The sequence below is a fragment of the Tachysurus vachellii genome, chromosome 2, assembly GCF_030014155.1.
Source record: "Tachysurus vachellii isolate PV-2020 chromosome 2, HZAU_Pvac_v1, whole genome shotgun sequence".
NCBI lineage: Eukaryota > Metazoa > Chordata > Actinopteri > Siluriformes > Bagridae > Tachysurus > Tachysurus vachellii.
This window is the reverse complement of record NC_083461.1, coordinates 30,612,811-30,634,265: the sequence shown is the minus strand read 5'-3', so window position 1 is coordinate 30,634,265 and position 21,455 is coordinate 30,612,811. Positions and strand designations below refer to the sequence as shown.

At 37.7% G+C, this 21,455-nt stretch overlaps 1 protein-coding gene across 8 annotated transcripts in view; it reads left to right on the top strand.

The window, feature by feature from the left end:
• Positions 1-21,455, top strand: part of nrxn2b (neurexin 2b) — a 539,034-nt gene that overhangs the window by 387,641 nt on the left and 129,938 nt on the right. The window contains exon 1 of one of the 8 annotated variants that reach the window (XM_060864258.1): positions 7,946-8,448. The exons of 6 other annotated variants lie outside the window; for them this stretch is intronic. In XM_060864258.1, the coding sequence (XP_060720241.1) occupies positions 8,127-8,448 (322 nt within the window). In that variant the 5' untranslated portion in view covers positions 7,946-8,126. Of the gene's footprint in view, positions 1-7,945; positions 8,449-21,455 lie in introns of those variants that run through there. One more of the 8 variants, XM_060864257.1, reaches the window with a different exon arrangement.

Here is a 21,455-nt window from a genome sequence, read left to right as displayed (position 1 = left end):
AAATTAAATTTGCGTGTATCCTTTTTGTCTATCCAAAGTTTCTATCTAAAGGTTTCAGTGAAGACAGTTTCCTTCATACAAATGTACAGTAGGTTGGTCACTCATAAAGTGCACATTTTTGACACAGCTCTGGAGTGTTGTCAGCGTCACTATATGATTTGCATGTAGTGACGCCCACAAAACTCCATAAAAGGTCAAATGCAATGCCAGCGAGGAGTACGAAATGAGCTATCAAGGTAAAGGCTGAATGGCAGAAATTAAAGATATTTTATTAACCTTTTTATTTTATTTCATTATTATACTACTACTACCACCACCACTACTACTACTACTACTACTACTACTACTACTACTACTACTAATAATAATAATAATAATAATAATAATAATAATAATAATAATAATAATAATAATAAAGCAATAATAATAAGCAAATGCTATAGATTATTTATCATTACAATTTTTACCCCTCGTTCATTTGAAACATTGTTATTTCAAGGTCTTTTTCAGGTCTCTAACGAAAGCATTGTTTAAAAAATTAATTTTGTTTTGCTCTTCCGTTCCTGGTGATTGTTTGGTCATTTTAATTTACCTCTTTTATTTTTATGTATAGTCACTTAACTCCAGAGAGAGAGAGGAGGGGTTTTATGCCTCAAGGGGGCAAAAAGGAAGAAGAGAGCTTGCACATTCTCCAAAGGTCCACTTACTCAGTGAGCGTTATTCAAGCCTCTGAGGAAATATAGAGAGCAAAACAAGATTAGGGCTGAACAGAGTTAAAAAAGAAAAATGGTAAGTTATAAACAGGATGCTCTTAAAGAACAATTTAGTGGTCTCAGGATAAAAGTGTAAAAGTGTCGGGTAAAATACTCAGGCAAGTGTAAGCGTGCTTTTAAAGAGCCTGAATGTACTTCCTAAGCTAGCAGAGTGAACAAGCACTTTGAGTTGAATTTTATAAGAGATTTTTCTTTTTCTTACAATACAGTGTGTAAGAAAAATATATATTGAACAACTGCAAACTCCGTTCTGATGCCACAATTTCACCCTTTGTTGTGCCTTTTTTAATTAACTAGCCCTTCATCAGAGGTCATGCACTAATCCAGAGTTTGAAAGCCAGCATGTGCTTCTTTCTGGACACGTAAAGATACTGAATCTTTCTTAAAAAATGCCAGAGTCATAGGGCAGCTGAGTGCAAGTGGCTAGGAATGCGAAGTGGACCATTTTGTATACATGAGCTAGCAGATTCAAATGGTGTCTAGTGTCGCAATAATTGATGGGGGGTAAACAATGCAATTCTTCACATTCAGAGAGCAGAATTGGCAATGCTTCAACTCCCAGCTACAATCTAACAGCATCACTGGAATTTTAACTCTCTGATAATACTTAAGGGCCCAGAGACATAGCTTTTCAGTATTCAGTTTCATACACTTTATACTGGTCAGGATAGTTTTGTATCCATAGTATATCCTGGGTGTGATGCAGGAATACACATTTTGTAGGACATCATGCAACCCACATTCATACATTCATTCACAGCAATCCACAAATCCACCATTGTTTTGCCGGAGAACATGGAGACCCTGAAAGAAAATAGAATCCAACCTGCGACCTTGTAACAGTGTCACAATGGCAAAAATCACATATTGATAAAAATGGACACATGCAGTTCTTGCTAATTATATTGTCCTATCCTTGTGTGTGTCACATCTTTTCATAAGCAAGTCTTTTTCATGTCTCTCAAAGCAAAAGATTTTACATTTACAATCCAATAAAACCGAATATATAATCATTTTCCACATATTCCACTTTTATTAATTCTTTCTCCTATCTTGATGGCTGTATTAACAGCAGCTAACATACTTGTCTCCCTTTTTTTAATCCTTCTATAGAACCAAGTTTTCTCAAAGCCTGTATTCAACTGTTCAACTGAACCATGCTTATTCCCTGTTGGTGGTATTATTTAAGAGGCAGTAAAATGGACTGCTGTCTCAACAGCCACTGAGCTTAGTAAGGAGTCCATTTCAGGAGATTCCCAAAGACACAATCATTACACGGGGAGTTAGTGCCGCTAATCTGAATATTAATTTATCTCCACGTACCATTGTGCTCACATCTGTTCACAGACATAGAATGCTTAGCTTGCCAAGGAACCACTGTTCCATCACAATTTGCTGTAATAGCAAAAATAATAGCAATACAAAATTTAGTATTCGGTGGCTCATTGTGTTGCTTTAGTAGATATATTTATCCTTATATTTGAGACAGGATATTGTGTAAATGTAGTTAAGCATATTAAATGGAAGGGAAATAATGAAGGGTATAACAATGTTTCTTTGGGATTTGACCTAGCTTCTGGTTGTAGGACCTTGTCTGCTAAGCCATAATAATAATAATAATAATAATAATAATAATAATAATAATAATAATAATAATAATAATAATAATGACAATTATTTTGTCTTCTCAGTCTTCAGTACAATTTGTGAGATTGTCACCTAGAACATTTCGCCATGTAAGATGTACAAGTTACAGCAAACCAGTATATTTAATCATGTACTGTATATACAAAGATATTTATTTAAAATAAAGGCAACTAGCCAATTTCTGAATTTCAGCTGTGACTGATCAAGAATCAGTTTTGTTTTTGTTTATTTCAATTTATATCTGATGCCACCGATCCTCAAACAAAACTGTTTGAACTGATAGTGCAGTCTCTGCTATTGGCAACACTAAACACTAAAATATGCATTTTAAGTAGAACTCTAGTTTGCTAACTGTTTATCCAAACCAAATTCATTACCGACTGAAATTCTAAGCCACTGTCTGTAAGTTTTGTAACTGAAGCAATTCAGTGTTAAGAATATGTTTTGGGCAAAATCAACATATAATTAGTGGCATGTAATGTGGTAGCTTAATAGTTAAGGCATTGGACTACTGATCAGAAGGTCATGAGTTTGAATCCCAGGTCCACCATGCTGCCTCTGAGCCAGGCCCCTAACCCTCAGTTGTATAAATTGAAATAAAATGTAAGTCACTCTGGATAAGGGTGTCTGCTAAATGCCAGATATCGTCGCTGTCGAGCGGAATCCTTGTATCTCCAAAACCGTTATTTTTCAGGAAATTAAAAAAAACGCCATACCTTATCTGCAGTGCACAGGGTTTAGTCCGCGTTGCAGTGGATTGTCTTGCGCTAAATTCCTGTCCTCAGATGAGCACCAGAACTAGTGGGGGTCATGATTTTTTTTTCTTTGAGCCCAGTGTTTTGAAGACATTTACCTCAGAAGACGTGTTGATTCATTGCGACTCTTCTTGAGGAGAAATATGCCGCGAATCTCTCCCGCGGAGTGAAGAAGAGGTGGACAGTTGAAGTGTCCAATGGAGTTAAGAGATTTGCGCTCAAGCTATTTTCAAGACTTTAGATTGGTTAATAACTTGTAAAAATAACAGACCCACATGGGGACTGACCAATAGCATCGATATGTGAAAAAATATGAAATTGACAAAATTTGGACATACAAGGTTTCCGCCCGACAGCGACGATATGTAAATGTAATCCTTCCTGGTGACAGCACAGAAAGAAAACTTCCTGTTATCTGCTCAAATGGAAATATTTTCAACCCATACAAAAGCCTGAAACAGGGCTTAACGTTTGTGCACCACACAGCACCCTGTGCAACTCATCATTGTTAATAAATGACTTCTAGCTGATCATTTGTCATTTATTGCATCAGACTCGGTGAGAAGTGGCCATTAGGACATTGAAACTGGTCGGCTTGTGCGTTTTTCTACATCAGTTGACAGCACTCAATCATGCCTTGAAGCGCAATATGAATCTGTGACCTATTTCCCAGAGCACCAAAGAAAGAGGCTTTCTCTCATCCACTTGTCCTGTGTTTGACTTCAGGCACATTTGCTGCAGACACTTGGGAGGGGGAGTTTAGTAACCGAGTTGATGTACGACAGATGAGAAGATACGTGGACACGAACGTTTACAGTTTGATGTAGAATTTACAATGATTGATGCCTTGCTATGGGTTACATGGGAGAAACGTTTGAACCTGATATTACTGGTCAGACCAAACATAGATAATACTCTCCCAATGGAAATGCAGGTTCACTGACGTGGAAAGGATGTGGAATATTTTGCAAACCTTAGGTAAGGTAACAAGTCTGGGGTTATTTATGATCTCTGGTCTATAAATGCAGTATAAAATGTGCAATCTATAATGTTTCTTAGCATAAAAGCTATGTTTTATTGACAAATTCTTCCTGCTAGGTTTTTCTTCTTAGCCATGTCAAGGAATAGATGTCTCATGCTAAATTTCTGAAGTGAAGGATTCGCATAGCACTCTTACTTCTCAGTGTATTTCTTTTATTTTTTATCAGTTCTCATTTCTGTAATGAAAATGCTGCAAAAAAGGGCTAGGGGAAGGAAGGGTAATTGAATAAAATCATACAGGGATTAAAGAATCCCTTCCTCAAGCTAGGAAAGCATCTTATTGTTGGGACATCAAGACTTGCAGTGTGATTAATACAGGATTTAATCCCCACCACTGGCTGTTCTGTTGGGCATAGTAGTATCATCGTTCTTGGTTAAGATGTGAAAGTCTAATAGACAAATAAGGAGGAAACAAAATGTCCCACCTGGCAGCCAGGTTATGTCTGAGACCCTTATGGCGAGTTTCTGCTTGATGCTACAGCACAGATGTAGCAGCAAATGACTTTTTTCTGTACCTTGCAGTTCTTTTAGTGATTAACTAGCCATTCTCTTTGCACATAACGCCTGCTTGTGGAACAGCAGATTTCTTTACTTTCACAAACATAATAGATAATAGTTCATTGCAAAAAAGATGCATTACTTCATTTTCATTGAGATGAATGAAGTAATGACTAAGTGAATAGTGCATAATACTGACAGAAGTACAGTCACTGTACTCCATTACGATCAAATTTTCTTAATTGATTCAATCTGTCCATAATTTAATAGCCAGTGATTATTTTTTAACTATCTGAAGCCCATTCAGATCCTGTCAAAGCTTCTAGTTTTCATGAACTTGTGCCGAGCATAGGCTCAGACTCCACTTCTCAGCTGATAAGACTGGCTCCTGATGCGATCTTCTACTTTCGTAGCTCGTACAACTCAAGGTCTGAGGTTGAAATGCTTTTCTGCTCATCGTACAGAAAGGATATTTCCCAGAGTTCAGTCAAACTATCAGTTGATTACTTTAACAATATATAGACTTCCTGTTAGAATTACATTAAGCTTTCTAGTTATTGAATTGCACAGTTTGGCCACATAGTACACAGAGGGAATTATTATTATCCCATTATTTTATGGGACTCCCATTTGAGTCTGGTACCTGTCCAGATTTTTTCCTCATATCATCTCACAGATGTTTTTCTCACCACTCTTTACTTTGGCGTTGTCATTAGGGATAAACTGATACCTTTATCATTTATGTTGTGAATTTTTATAGTTCTCTAAAATGCAGATTCCATTATTAAAGGCAACTATACAATAAAATTTTACTACATTACTACATTATTTAACTCAAGAAGGCATTTCTAATTGCAGATATGCCCCTCAGTTGTTTTATTACCAGTCCACATAAGCTCTAGAGACTGTGTCAGTGAAAATCCCAGGAGATCAGCAGTTTCTGAAATGCTCAAATGAGCACACCTGAGACCACCAACCATGTCAAAATCACATTTACAGCATTTAGCAGACATCCTTATCCAGAGTGACTTACATTTTTTATTGCAATTTATTCAACTGAGCAATTAAGGGTTAAGGACCTTGCTCAAGGGCCCAGCAGTGGAACCTTGGCATACCAGGGATTCAAACTCACAACCTTCCTATCAGTAGTCCAAAACACCTTAACCACTAGGCTACCACATTCCCTATGGGCCTTGCTCAAGGGCCCAGCAGTGGAACCTTGGCATACCTGGGATTCAAACTCACAACCTTCCTATCAGTAGTCCAAAACACCTTAACCACCTTAATCACATCCCCTATACAACTGAGGGTTAAGGGCCTTGCTCACATTTTTCTCCCAAAAGTCAATGTGAACATTAACTGATGCTCTTGACTTTATGATTTCATATGATCATATACAACATGATTGGCTGATTGTATATTTGACAAATAGATCCTCTCTCAGATTTACTTGACCATGCAGCTCTAAATCTCCCACCTTTCTTGTATTTTTCTTTCAAATCTGTTCACTCCGCATGTTCATTTTCATACCTACTAAGAAGGAAAGACATAACATCAAAAAGGAAATGGACTTAAGCAGATAAAATATCTGTGTGCTGCCAAAAAAAAAATAAATTATATGCTGAGAGGGATGAAAGAAAAGTAATGAAGAGGAAAAAAAAGAAGGAAATACAAACTCTGTTTAAATATAGGCACTCACACTGATAACGGGGGAAAAGTTGCTCATTTCTTTAGACTAAATTATTTATTTTGTCAAGAAATCAGTCATGTGTGAATAAGCTTGTGTGTGTGTGTGTGACAGTTAGCAACCAGGAGAATAAAAGTGAGATCTCAATCTGTTCATTTTGTATTTTACGGACAATTCAGCATTGCAGTCTAACAAAACAGAAGATATCTAATTGTCTATTTTTTTTTTATTTTTTTTTTTAATCTGTGGTTTGTGTGTCAGTCTTTATATGTGTATGCAAGCAAGTCTGCATGCCAGTCACCCCCTCCTCTCTGTCTCCTTCTCAGTTTCTCTCCCTCCCACCCTCTCTCTCCCTCTCTCTGTCTGCATTGCTCTATCTTTCAGTCTGAGACCGAGGCTGTGGAGCACGGAGCAACAAACCTACACACACTCACACACATACACATATACACACACACACAGAAACACACGCACACTGGTCACGTCCGTAGTACTGCCATCCTGTTTCTCTTTTCCTCTCTCGTGTCCATTCATGCCGTTGCGTTTTGCTCGCGCTCGCAGATGTATTCCAGCCAGCATCCCAGGACGGATTTTTCTCTCTCATGAATCTGTGATCGCCTCGGAGCCGCACGCGCAACACAAGCCTCCTGCGCTCAAAGTCCCACCACACCATCACAGCTTTTGCTGAGCAACGAAGAAACCTCAGCATTGGAGGTGTGGAAAAATAGAGAGAGATCAGGAGGGAGAAGGGCTTCTGGGAGAGTAGGTTGTTTTCCTCTTGTGTTGTGATGCAAAGCAGCCGGAGAGGAGACACCCGGCTGTCTTCGTCTTCTCATCTTTGATGGCACTCGTTCAGATGTACATCTCTCAGGAAAAGTATACAGGATTGGTCTTAGAGTTAGTCTGTTTGGGCTTGAATTGTTTTGCATTTTTTTCCTTTTTTCTCGCTTTTACGGCTGTTCCGTCCTCCTCCTCCTCTTCTCTGCTGCAGACTTTGCCGTGTTCAGCGTTCCTCTGAGGATCGTAAACTGTATTCGGCTGCTCTTCGGTCATCTCAGATTTGATCTTTCTTTCATTTTGATTTAGATTTTTTTTGTTTCTCAACATTTTTTCATTCATATATTTTTATTATTTATATATTTTTTCTTTGATGTCATGTATCTGGTCATGAAATAATTAATGCAGTATGGAGATATTTGCTTGATAATAATGGATTGGCATGTTAATTGGAAGTCCCTTTAACATGATATCAAGCTTGAGGATCAGTGAGACAAGTGTCGCAGCCACACCGAGTGCTTTAAAATATTACCTTTAAAGACAGATGACTGATGTTTGAAAGATATTTACGAGTTCATTTAGTTTTCATGGCTGTCAGTTTTGGATGAAAGAACACCTCATTGTAGGTCCTGTCTTCCAATTGTTGTTTATTTTTGGACATCTTTTTTCCTTTTGTTTTGGACTTTTTTTTTTAGGGATCTGGGTTTTTTTTTTGTCGAGCTTCAGAACATTCTGGAGGAATACGGAATTGTGTCGTCGTCGGAATACACAGCTGCAACCCCTGGAGCAGGATTCGTCTTATATGTTTGATTGGATATTTTGCCCTGAACGTGTCTTTGTAAACATTTTTTGAGGAATTTATTTTCCTCTTTTTTTTTTTCTGCTGATATCTTAAGTCACCCCCTCTCAAAGGGAATCTAGGAATTATGGATCCTGCATTGGTCTGATATGTCTTTTTGTTTCTATCATATGAGGAGGCAGGGCATGGAAGTCCCACTCCCCTCTCCGTTCCCTCTTGGGGCAGTTGTTTTGCTTAGCGGATTAGTACTCACCCCACATACCACGCCCGCAGCCCCACCCAGAGTGCTTTGGGACAGTTTATGGAGGCTAGTTCTGTCCTTGTCCTTACTAGCTTTCCCTGGTCCTGCTGTTTCAGCTAGAGTCTCGTCCAGCCTTAGCACGACTCACCATGTCCACCATTTTCACAACAAACATGGCACTGTGCCTATTGCCATCAACAGGATGCCCTTTCTTACACGTGGGGGCCATGGTAGGTCACATTTTCTTTTTGTTATATTTCTACGCTATTGATTAACACTTTTGTCCCAAATAATGACTTGTGTGTGTGTGCCAATTTTTGGGTATTGTCTATGGTTAATTGGCAATCTTGCTTTCAGTGTCCTTGCCAATAGTCCTATAAAGCAAAGTGTCTTGATCCCATAAAAGTCGTATTTAAAGCTTGAGACAGCATCTTTTTCAGCATTTCGTTAAGCAATTTTAACACTAATATGATGAACTAAGGTCAAGGAAGTGGCACACAGTACCTAGGTAGTATCCACTTTCAGACCTTTCTAATTCAAAATCATATCATGCTCATATATGATATGATAATGCACAACTGAAATGGACCTAATATTAAGCCTTGAGTAACTTTCAAGTCTATACTACCATGGGGCATTAGATCAGTGCTGATATTTCAAGCTTTTCATCAGAGAGAAGGGTAAGAAAGTTTCCATGACTCTTTTAGGTAGTTTGATCAGGTGTAACACTGCAGATCTCAGTGGAGATATCCAAGTCTCTTGCCACTGAAAGGCTTTTTAATGCAATTGTAGTGTTTCAGATGACTGAAATTAAGAATCACTCAATGCTACTGTGGATAAAGCAGCGTAATTATGGCATTATTAAGCTCAGTGGGCCGCCCACTCAAGCGGCGTTGTAGGTCAAGTTAATTTTTTCCTCCTTTAGAAATTTAAATCCCTTCTTATCTTGAGGAAACAATAAAAGCTGTGAACTCATATCCATATGTATGTAGATATTTACTTGTTAAATAGATACCCTATTTTGACAGTGTATGTAGCGATAAATATAAATTATTAAGTGCAATTGTAGTGAAAGCAGTTATTATATTGCAAGCTGTTATTACAGTGTAATGTACTTTAGAAGCTGGAAAGAGGAATTGTTATATGTAGGAGGCTGCTGGGCAGCTTATTAAAGAATATATTATAGAGTTCATGATGTTGTGATTGCTAAATGGTGGGTGTTAGAGTTGTTCTCAGTTTGTGTGTTCTCAATTCAGGGGTACATTTATAAACTGCTATGAAATCTGTCTGGTAGTCAACATACCCATAGTCTTGCTCTTAAGAAGTATAGCCACTTTTGCCAACAAGTTGTTCAACCTCCTTTCCTCGCAATCATCGATTTATTGTGCTTTAGGCAACTGCCTCAACTTGAATCTTTTATTCTTCAAGCAAGCCAGCAGATCCATCACTTCTGTAGGCTATGGCATTACCTTTTGTGATCAAACCATCAAATTTGATGACAACACTACTACTACACAGTCATGTGAAGAGTCCTTAAGACAGGGCACTGACTAAGGATAAGTCCTTGAGTGTTTCCAGTGTTCAGAATCACTGATGTATAGTCTAGAGCAGGGTCAAGTCTTTGAAAGATTCCATGAACCATGAAAGATTTTTCCTAATCCAACTCTCTGGAAAAGACTATGAGAACATCAGTGGAGGTTGTGCCAGCCAAGGTTGTGTTGTGTGTGAGGAGGGAATTGTGATAAATGCTCAGAATTCTCACGATCATTCTTCTTCAAGCAGAATAGGGTTGTTTGTATGGCAGCCAGGATTGCCTCTATGGAACTGTTAGGGATATAAGCAAGTTCTAGGGGGGAGTCTAGCGTATTGGCCAGTGTATTGTGCTGGATGTTGGCCATAATAACCATTGTCACAAAACATTTTGTGATTAATCAAGAACAAAACACTTGCTTGTAGTCATTGAGGTGCACCACCTCGGTTTTCTGGGAGTAGTAGTTATTTAGAAGTAAGCACTGGGAATTTCTGGCTCATTGGTTAGAGCGATGTACTACTAATTAGAAGGTTGTTCATTTGAATCTTGGTACTGTTAGACCACTGCCAAGGCCCTGCTCAGTTCAGGTGAATTGTAACTCAATTCTAACTCGATTTGGATTAAAAAAAACATCCACCATATGAATAAAATTAAGTAAACTAAAAAAAAGTTATGTGTAGATCCTAATTATGCTCAAAATTATCCACCTTTGCTTCAGTAGATCTCACCTGGATACTACAGGATTGTACCAAACTGTTGTTATAATAATAAAGACAATCTCGTGCTCATCCTCGGACTCCTATTCATAGTATATCTGACATTATAGTATATAGTTATAGGAAGAGTCAAGTCAGCCAAGAAGCTTTTTTTAAGAGTAATGATTTATAATCTCACTATCTGCTGTCACCCAGAAACCTTCACTTTTTGAGTCTGGTTCTTCTCAAAATGCCTTCCACATGTCCTCTCAGGGAGTTTTTTTAGTGGCTTGCTCATTAGAAATATAAGTCTACATCCAGCTTTCTGTGTTATGGCAATGCTTACTTGTGAGTAGGACATTAGCTAGTTCCTTGACCCCTGCCTTAAAGACATGTCCAGTCTTTGGAACAGGCAGTGGGCAGTATTGGCTCAAGTGCTTAAGGCTCTGGGTTGTTGATTGGAGGATCTGTGTTTAAGGCCTAGCTACGCCAAGCTGCTAGTGTTGGACCCTTGAGCAAGGCCCTTAACCCTCTCTGCTTCAGCAGTGCTATATCATGGCTGTCCATGTGGCTCTGACCACAACCTCCAGAGTTGGGATATGTGAAGAAAGAATTTCACTGTGTTAATGTACAGTATATGGGACAAAATACAGGCTTCTCTATTCTGTTCTAATCTTGCAATGGAGATGAGAATTTAGGATTCATGGCTGGTGTACCTGAAACCTTCTCCTGTAGCTTACAACTGACTGCTTTTCAGTCAAGCCTAGATGATGTAACGCTGGCAAAGACACCTTCTTTTAATTTCCCCACTATTCCTGCCTTTTTTATAGTCTGTGTTATGTTGCAGTCTTTACCACATGCTTTAATGTTTCTCACAATACTTTTTTTTAAACATTCTCTTGCCACCTTCTGGTGCTGCTCTCATCCATATCCACATTTATCGCTCGCTCATTTTATCCTCTCGCTCAGCACGGCTTTTAGCCATAATCTGTATCAATCAAGCATCTGTGTCTGCCAAACAGGCGCACACATTGCAGTCAATTGCCTTCAGCTCAGTCTGTATTGACGTTATTGGCTCTTGGCATCCCTTAGTGCTCATCCATGAATTAAATTTATAATGTCTACCATTCGCCAAGGAACTTAGTCACAATTTATATGCCTAGCACTGAAGCATCATTTCTCCAAAGAGAGAGAAAATATAGTTTCTACCTTTCCCCCAGCACCAGTACATACACACTCATACTGTGACCTAGAGAAACCGATCCTGAGTTTAAGTACTGAGCAGTGAACTGAGATTCTTGATGTACTGAAATGGCAGCCTAAATCCAATAGACGGTCCTCTTTCTCCCTTTAAATAGCAATGTCCCTTTTACCGTCTCTGTTTTCTTCCTTCCTTTCTTTTTCTTCCTCTGCTGGTTCATATAATTGGATTGAAGCTCCCTTGCATCTCAAGTTGCTAAGCTGTTTAAATTTACATAATTAACATGGAAATGTTTGGCATATCCCTCCACGGATTTGAGACTGTCAGCCGATACAGATGAAAAAGTGCAGTTTTGAGCCTGAAGGATAGCAAAAAATAGTGACTAGACTCTCATCACCTTTCTATCAAACTGTTTAGTTAACATTTCCCAAGACTTCTATTTTATTTTTATTATTCATTTTAAAAGGCATTTCTGCAAAGAAACTCGATGTCATTCCTGTGCCGCAGTTAAACATTTGCAGTTAAACATTTGCCGACTTTGCACTGTTTTGAGAATCCCTATTCTGAGCTCTGAAAATAAGCCTGAAAATAACTGACTTCTTTCTTTAATCTTCATTGCCGTGAAACTATTTGGACAAGTCTAAATTTATTCAGTCTGGATAGTTTTGTTAGCAACAAACAAAAGTGAAGAATGGCTTAGAGCTTTCAATATGAAATTACGTTAATCTTGCAAGTTAGCACAGCTAGAGCCTGTAGGATTTGACTCCTGGCACAAGTATTTATCTCTCTTTTGAGCAGAGTCAACTGATGGGATCCGTCAGTCTTCTTTTAAAGCCTGGAGGATAAGTGAAAGGGGCTTACAATCTGAATACTTGCTTATAAGACTTTGGGATTCACATCACAATAATAATCACGAAATTTAACATGCAGTATTCAGGTGAACTCTCATTTTTCGAGCATCTCGGATGTTATTCAAATGATTGGCTCAGATCTGATTGGCAAAGTGTGATTGCTTCAAACGCGTGTAGAAGAGAGATACGAGTACGAACAAGGGCTGTATATGACCCTCTTCAAATCCTGTGAGAGAGGAGTGTCTAGTTATTGCTGGTGATTAATAGACAGCTCTCTAGTTGATGGATGCGGGGTGCGTGCATGGTCACGAGTCCCTGAGCCGCAATTCTGCTCACTCTGTGCAGATGTGTGTACTACAATTCATTATCCCCCATTGAACAGCCCGCTTGTCGCATCCTCAGCCAGTGGATTTTGATTGGCATTGCCAAATTAGTCTCTACATTCTCATTCTGCAGAATCCGTTATTTTTTCCGCTCTCCAAAGTTCAAAAGACAGAGGAAAAACCAAAATCACTGTCTTCTATTCTGCATTATGCTGTTGACTTTTTGCAGTGAGTCACCCTAACACTGGCATTATTTGTGTCTAAATATTGGAGAACAGCGTCTAAGAATTGTCAGCAGTCCAATATAGCATCGCTACAATGGCTTTCTCCATGCTACTTCTATTTTTGAATATAATATAAATGTGGTCTTTTATTCCAGGACTTTTTCAAGAAGATCCATTTGTGCAAGGGTGGGGCAAGATGACTAAAATATTCAACTCAATTCAATTCAATTTATTTGTATAGCACTTTCAACAAAAAGTTAAAAATGTAATCACTATTAATCTCTAATATCTATCTTTATGTCAAGTTAATTCAAGAAATTTCTACAGTAAACAATATGCAGAATGATGCATAGGCTTTTAAAAATAAATAAATAAATAAATAAATAAATAAATAATTATTAGACAATATATTTGCAATAGGACCACCATTTTAAAGATCGTATGTGTCCATTAAATGTGTTCAATTTTAAAGATCGTAAAGTTCAGCTATTTTAATAATTTATTAAAATTGTGCATTTAAACAAGGCAGGAATTTAAATAAGCCAGTGGACCAAATTCCAACATTTTGGGGGAAAATAAAAATCTAAGGAGATAATCAGAGAACATCTTTTCCATCGGTCAGCAATGATATAATCCCAACTTATCTCCCAGCATGCATAATGGATCAGAAATAAAGCTTGTTTGACTCTTGGCCATGATTAAATTTGCTGATCTGAATCATCCCCCACTCAATAGTGCCAGAGACCTTTTTTTTTTTTTTTTTTACAAAAAGGAAAAAATCTCTGAAATGCCTGAGCAAATAGCCAGATTGCTAGATCGAAACCAATATTGATAGAGGGTCAGAGTCAATGATGTGAAAATTTGTTGAGATCACGTTTGACTAACTGCCAGGATTTCTTGTGAAAGTCAAAAGCTGCGAGGTTTATCTTTTGAATTGTTGTATGTTCCACTGACAAACAAAGCCTGGTGTCTGTTAGCAAAACTTGGTCAGAGGAGATAAAAAAAACAGTATGCTGTATAAATATAAAAGCTCAATGATAAATAATTGCACAGATGCAGTGAAAAAGATTTCTCAATTGGTTATTATTTTGATTTTCACTCAGTTTCACAGACAAATACAGTATGTTGTATGATTTACACATGAATCATGTATTTAAATGTATACATAATACTTTATAATGGTAGATATTAGCCTATATTAATAGATCATAGAGTCACACTTTATTAAGCATGAGTACATGACTTCATAATATCAGGATAAATACCATTATAATATAAGAATAACATTGTAGATACTAATGTTATAATGCACTATAACATAGGATCTGGAATATTATATGTGGTTACACTTGAACTATAATGAACTATAAACACATTTATATCACGTTATGAGATGCAGTCATAAGGCTTCAAATAGATCCTTTTAATTATTTAGTAAAATGTTTTACACTAGATAGTTGTCTTTATTATGTATTATGAACTGGTAACAGGACAGCAGGAAGTGGTAGGAAACAGAACTTAGCGAGTCCTGAACTTCACATATTCTAAGCCTTGTAATGTATTATAAACAGTTCTATAAAGTGTAATGATTTTTCATACAAAACTCCTCATAATGTATATAATGATCTATGAATGCATTATAAAAGACTATGAATGTGTTCAAAGATTATTATACGTTGGGAACCTGTATCCATTTTTTGATCATCATATACATAATGACCTATGAACACACTTATCATTTGATAATACATTCATAAAGCAAATTAGTCTTTATATGTACACATCACCATGCCCCAGGTTGTATTACGAATGTGGTATGAAGATATAATACTGATATAATGCATTATAAGCACTTCTTTTAACAATCTGTGTATGCATTATTAACAATGCTACAATGCATCTTAACATGTTATGAATGTATTTGTATGTCATGTTCTTTTGGCCGTCATACAACACATTAAGTCTTATACCCATGCTCAACCAATTAATCACGGTCATGCAGTTAATAGAATTAACATAAATTATGATTTTCATGTGCTATAAGACATTGTGTATGCTATAAAATATGTTATAAACACCTATGTAAAGGAGAGAGTCAGAAAAAGAAAGGCATGTCGTGATTTTGTAGATGTTAAAGACGACACAGAGAACTGTGAGGATTGTACAGATGCATGTTTGTGTATTCTTTCATTTAAAAGAGGAACCTTGTTCTGTTTTCAATAGATATTATTAGGGTCTCTTGTGTTTGTCGACGCTCTGTGTCCAAACATCGTGAATGGAACAGGAGGTGGCTTGTGTCACTTCACACATTAGGCTATATTAATTATTGCGACAGCTCCAGTAATTACATGTCTAAGATGTCTCATGTCCTTGAATAGATGATAGACATGCAAACGTGTGTGTGTGTGTGTGTGTGTGTGTGTGTGTGTGTGTGAGAGAGAAGCAAAGCAGTAACATAGATTATTCATGTAGTCAAGCCTCATTGCTATGCTGTTTGTGAAGTGTACAGTACATGTTCTGTTGATGTCAGTGTTCACACACACACACACACACACACACACACACACACACACACACACACACACACACACACACACAATTACAAATTCCTTCACCTCTCTCGGAAATCCAAACTGTACATATCCACCTACATGCACACACACACACACACACACACACACACACATATATATATATATATATATATATATATATATATATATATATATATATATATATATATACCTCTACCATGGTTACCCATGGCAACCATCCTTCAGGAGTCCTTGTGTGGTGCAGAGTCTCGGAACCGAGCATGCTCCATGGTTCAGGGCCATGGGGCTTCCTGAACCCACCATCAAAGCTGCATTTCTAGAGATCTTCCTACATGGCTGCTGTCCTCTGTCCTTTCCTGCAGAAACTTTTTTATCTGCATTTTTCTGCCTCCCTTTCTCTAAATATTATTTCTTTGCATTTCACCTTCAAATCACTGCTGCTCTGCCTTCTCATATTTATTTGCATGTTTGTACTTCTGCACTCTTTCTCTCTTTAATTGATGCACTGGGTGATGCCAGAGGAATAAGTGCAGTGTTGGCAATACTGGAGCTCTTTAAAACTACTAAGAAATGTTGCACTAATCCTTGCTATAATGCACATACCCAGCTAGTAAAGCTAGGAGGTCAATCAACTTCCTGGGGAATTGTTGCCAATAAACTGTTTAAACAGATAAAAACCTCTTTCATAATGCGATAAAAGGTTTCCTTTCAAGGGATAGCTAAGGATCTTAAAGGAAACGTCAATCGTGCCTGACTTGCATAACGCTTATCATTAAAGGTGGGATCTCTGTTGTTTGAGAAATGCTTCAGAAAACTGCGTTGGGCCGCCAAACAAAACAGAAACAAAACTAACGTGTAGCCAATGAGCAGAAAGGGGTGTGTCTTGTCAATATGGGCAGAGAGAGTGTTCAGTGCGGATGTGTGACATTAGCAGAAAGCGGTTTTAACATTGACATGGCGGATAAAAACAAAGAAAGAAAGCGAAGAAAGGCTTACGATAAGGCAAGAAGTAGGACCCGTGTTAATATAGGATCAACTTTCCAGCGCTGGAGAGAACTGAACTCATCTGTACTCCAGATCAGATCATAGATCAGATTCAAAAGCTTCAATTTTCATGGTAACAATGTGATAAACCTCATTGTGTTTGACACCTTGTACTGTACATTGTTAGCTAGGCGACGCCTGAAATTTTGAGTTTTGAAAGTGAAAGTGATGTGACATACGGCTAAATATGGTGGCCCATACTCAGAATTCGTTCTATGCATTTAACCATTCAAAGTGCACACACACAGCAGTGAACACACACACCGGGAGCAGTGGGCAGCCATTAATGCTGCGGTGCCTGAGGAGCAGTCGGGTGCCTTGCTCAAGGGCACCTCAGTCGTGGCCGGCCCAAGACTCCAACCCACAAACAGGGTTAGGAGTCAAACTCTCTAACCATTAGGCCACGACTTCTATGTTACTTCTATGTTAGATTTCTCATTGAAACTAACTAGAAAACGGTGAGTGAGAAACCAGTACACAGCTGTCCACAGTTGGTCAATTCAAATATAACTGCCTTTACAATATTCTCGATCTGACAGCAATAAGGAAAATACAGCATCAAAAATTCCAAGATTCTCCTGAATAATTCAATATAAACATTCTATTTCTAAACCCTAAACCCAGCACCTTTAAGAGCTGAGAAAAAAAATTAGGCTTTTCAGGGGCATTCTTTAATTTAATGACTTTATTACAGCTACAACCAGTGAAAACCCTACGGTCTCAGTCACTAGTGTTGATTAGGCTAACCTATCTAACAGTAACACAGTCAAGCTCTGAGAATTGCTCATTATGTTTTCTTTCTCTCTTTCCCTCTGTCTGTCCCCAAGATAGCCCAGTTCCCATGAGACCTGATAATGAGCCGTTTCTGAACAGCCCTTGTGTAGCATCAGCGATATGAGAGTCCAGGTTGCTCTCACCCAGGGGACCATTGACTAGCCTTGGCCGATACACGAGGCTATAATTAGCATGGAGAAATTAGCCTTGCCTTGTATCAGAGACCGAAATCACCTGCTGTCTTGTTCTCACCGTTCGAACGTTCTGCGTAACCTCCTGCCCCTCTACTCCGTCCCACTCCATCACCACCGACTTAACTGCCATGTTCTTCCACCCAAGAGGAAATACTGTCTAATGTTTTTCTGAGGAGCAAGAAAGCAGATGTGCAGTCAGAACAAAGTCAGAGACACTGCTTTGTGCGATTCCACAATGCAGGAAGACTCACCGTTGGTTTCTGGTGAACACGTTATCGATCGTTTAAAGAGAAACTGCATCATATCAAGCTCCTAAAGGCAACAAAGTGAGAAAAAGTAGTAATCAATGGTGAAATTGTGTATAGAACAAATAAGTAGATTTAGATTTTTCATAAGTCGAGTACACAATAAATGAAATAATTAAATTTGCAGTGCAATTTAGTTTTGTTTGGAGAGCGACAGTGAAGAAGAAAAACCATCTGAGAATACATGGGGAAGAAACCTTGACAGGAAGCAAAGCCGATACTTGAAGCGGGCGTGTCCCAAACCGCAATACGGTTACATCACTAGAATTCTTCCTCATTCAAGTCACAGCAGGAAAAGTCTATAAATGTGTATGAGAGAGCATAATGTGAATACGATTCCTGAGACTGTATTTCTAATTATAGCAGTAGGTTTTATTTACAAATCTACAATTTCCAGATGAGATTTTCCCCTGAAGACAAAGAGTGAAATAGAGAGAAAGAATGAGTGAACGTCTGTTTTAAGGATGCAGGAACTATATTGTATTTATATGCAGAAGATCTGAGTAGAAATATCTGCACAGTGTCTTGGTCATCAAGAAAGTAGCAGGCTGATTAATATTTTCCAAGTAACACATTAGTCTTTCCACCCCGGCTTTCTGCTCGAAGGTACATTTCTCTGAATGAGTGTGTGTGTGTGTGACATCAGTCAAATACCACACACACACACACACACACACACACACACACACAATCTGCTATGAAAATATTATAATGGCCTGCTCCATCAATAGGCAGTGTGAGTGATGTGTAAAAGACGGGGTGGCATATTGAAATAGACTGAATCATTACTCAAACCATGTTTGCCAATGCCTTCCACTGCATTCACTAGCTTTATCAAATGATAATTATAGCAGTGTCAAGGATCCATCACTTCCTCATCATCATCACCCTCCCAGGCTATGTGGCAGAATGTGCCACAAAAATCACCATATCTCAAATTGCTACCTCTTTTCGTATCGTGGTATGTCTAACGCACAGGTAAAGGAAGGAAGATTATATATGTAGGCATGTAGATTATACAGAGTAGTTCAGTTGGTTCATCAATAGCACGGGTGAATGGGAGAGTCCTCATTTTTCTTCTGAAGCCATCATAGTATCAGCATTAAAAGCCAGAATGCAAGGCCTCTATTAGCAGCCACTGCTACGTGAAGGCTAAAATGTTGTGCAAATATAAGTCAAAGCTAGTTAGAAAATGCCAGGATTAGTCTGAACATACTTATTTGGTGAATATTCGTGAAATAATAATAGCATCTAACTTAACGGTTGCTTTATGGAAAGAGTTTCCAGTTTCACTGAGTGTAGCTTCGCAGTAACATTACAAACTAATTAAAAAAGAACAAAAAAAGAGAGATGCTGGTGACAGAACAACAGCTGTTTACTGCTGCTATAACAATAGAGAATTGTTTTGCCGGCATTTCCATAAATATTATATTAATTATTAAAGGATAAAAGGACAGCTTTTTTTCTGTAATTAAGAAAAATAATGGTTGTTAAGTGAAATAAAGTTCTTCAATGTGAATTGATGAGGAAAAAATAAGGTGTGTTTACATCAGGTGCGTTAATCATTACATAAAATATTAAATTATATGCATAAATATTTAAATGTGGCATTATGTAATTGATTACTTTGTTCATTTACATAAGGTCTGTTATGAGCTGATATATATGAGCTGAAATAATCTATCTATCTATCTATCTATCTATCTATCTATCTATCTAGCTATCTATCTATCTATCTATCTATCTATCTATCTATCTATCTAGTGTGTGTAATTAAATGCAGGAATGTACTTATATGTTATAAAGCATATATAATATGTTACAATGCTTACAAGACATCCATATACTGTATATGTTCTATAGCTATATAGTTATTTCTTATATACAACCCTTTTAAACTTCATGCAACTTAACCCATTTTGCGACTTCATAAGTTTATGTAAAATTAAAATACATCACAAATAATAATCCAGAGGTTAGATGCAAATGCTATTGGTTTTACTATTCATTTTAAAAGAATGTAAAAAAAAAAAAAAAAAAAAAAAAAATCTGAAAATTTGTAAAATTAGAAACAACTAAAAAAACAACAACAACAACAAAAAAAAAAAAAAAACAGGCAAAGGTCAACATGAAGAAACAGTTCCATCAGAGAGACAGATTTAAAGTCAGGGAATGAAACCAAGTATATTAATATTTGATATAGAGCATCATATCACATTGTAAATACAAAATTCTAAGCAACTAAAAAATGAAAAGAAATAAAAAAAATGCTAGATTTCACTAGAATTTGCCCACCGTCACATATATTCCGATTTCCTGTATATTTACTCAATGTATCTGTAGCAAAGTTATTCAGCCAGAGATTGTTGATTTGGTGATTTCCTCTGAGACTGAAGACACTTCAGCAAAGCAAGACCTTTTGCCCTGTCTGTATTTTTCCTTCCTTTGTTGAAAGAGGAGTCTGCGTGACAGCTCGGGAGACTTCGGCTTTCACGGCTTCAGAGTGACTGAGAGTAGGGCTGATGCAAGCTCGGTGTTAATTATTAATTAGAGTTGATATTAAAGTGCTGCTATGCGGGTCTGCACACTGATTCCTGCTGCTACTGGAAGCTTCACACATTAATAAACAAGGCCTCTTAGATTATGCATGGGTGTAGCATAGTCTTTAGAAGAAAAAAATGTTCTGTGTTTTGCTTCTGAATATGCATGCATAGGTTTGTTTTGTACTGGGATTTTGAGCAGTAAGAATCTGGAGCTGTTTGAGTTTACATTGGTGTCTCTTATGCACATGGCTTAGCTGGGGAGATGCGTCTCTGTCCCACTGGCTGTTGCCATTTAGTCTCAGTGGGATGATTCAGCACGAGCACATCGGGATCCTCACAAACCAAACAGGCAGATAGGAAAAATAATAATGATGTCGTCTGCAGGGCAGACAGGTCAGCTAATGGCCTTTGGGCTCGGGGAAAACTTGAAGACAAGTTTATCGTGTAAATAGCATTAAACACAATCTGCCTGCACAATAAAAAATCCTCTAAATTAAATGCATTATGAATTCATTTCTATAAAACTACTTGTGATTATAAGTGTAATTATATTTATTCATCTCATTCACTCCTTTGTGTAAAACTGAAGTGTTTTCAGACGGTGCCTAGCAGAAATATCCGTTTGCTCTTGGCTTTCTTTGGTACAGCAATAGCCTTGGCGTCGATCAGTGGTGGAAACGGGTGCAGAGGATTTCCATGTGATTCACATTCACAGCTGGAGAGTATAGAGTAGATTATAGGCTGTACATAACTGCAAAATCGTACAATCGTCCAAACTACACTTCTTTGCTGCACTGCTTTGAGATGCATTGCAGCAAGATGGTGGGAACAAGCAAGACAACAGGAGAATGGAGACGTTTGAAAAAAAAAAATCTTTGATACATGCGACATGTCTGGACAATTAGCACTTAGCGATGCAGTTTGCTAAATTATCCAAGTCTACATAGTGTAATTATTGTAGTTATGTTCAAGGCTCTTCCGGAGACATCATAGTGTA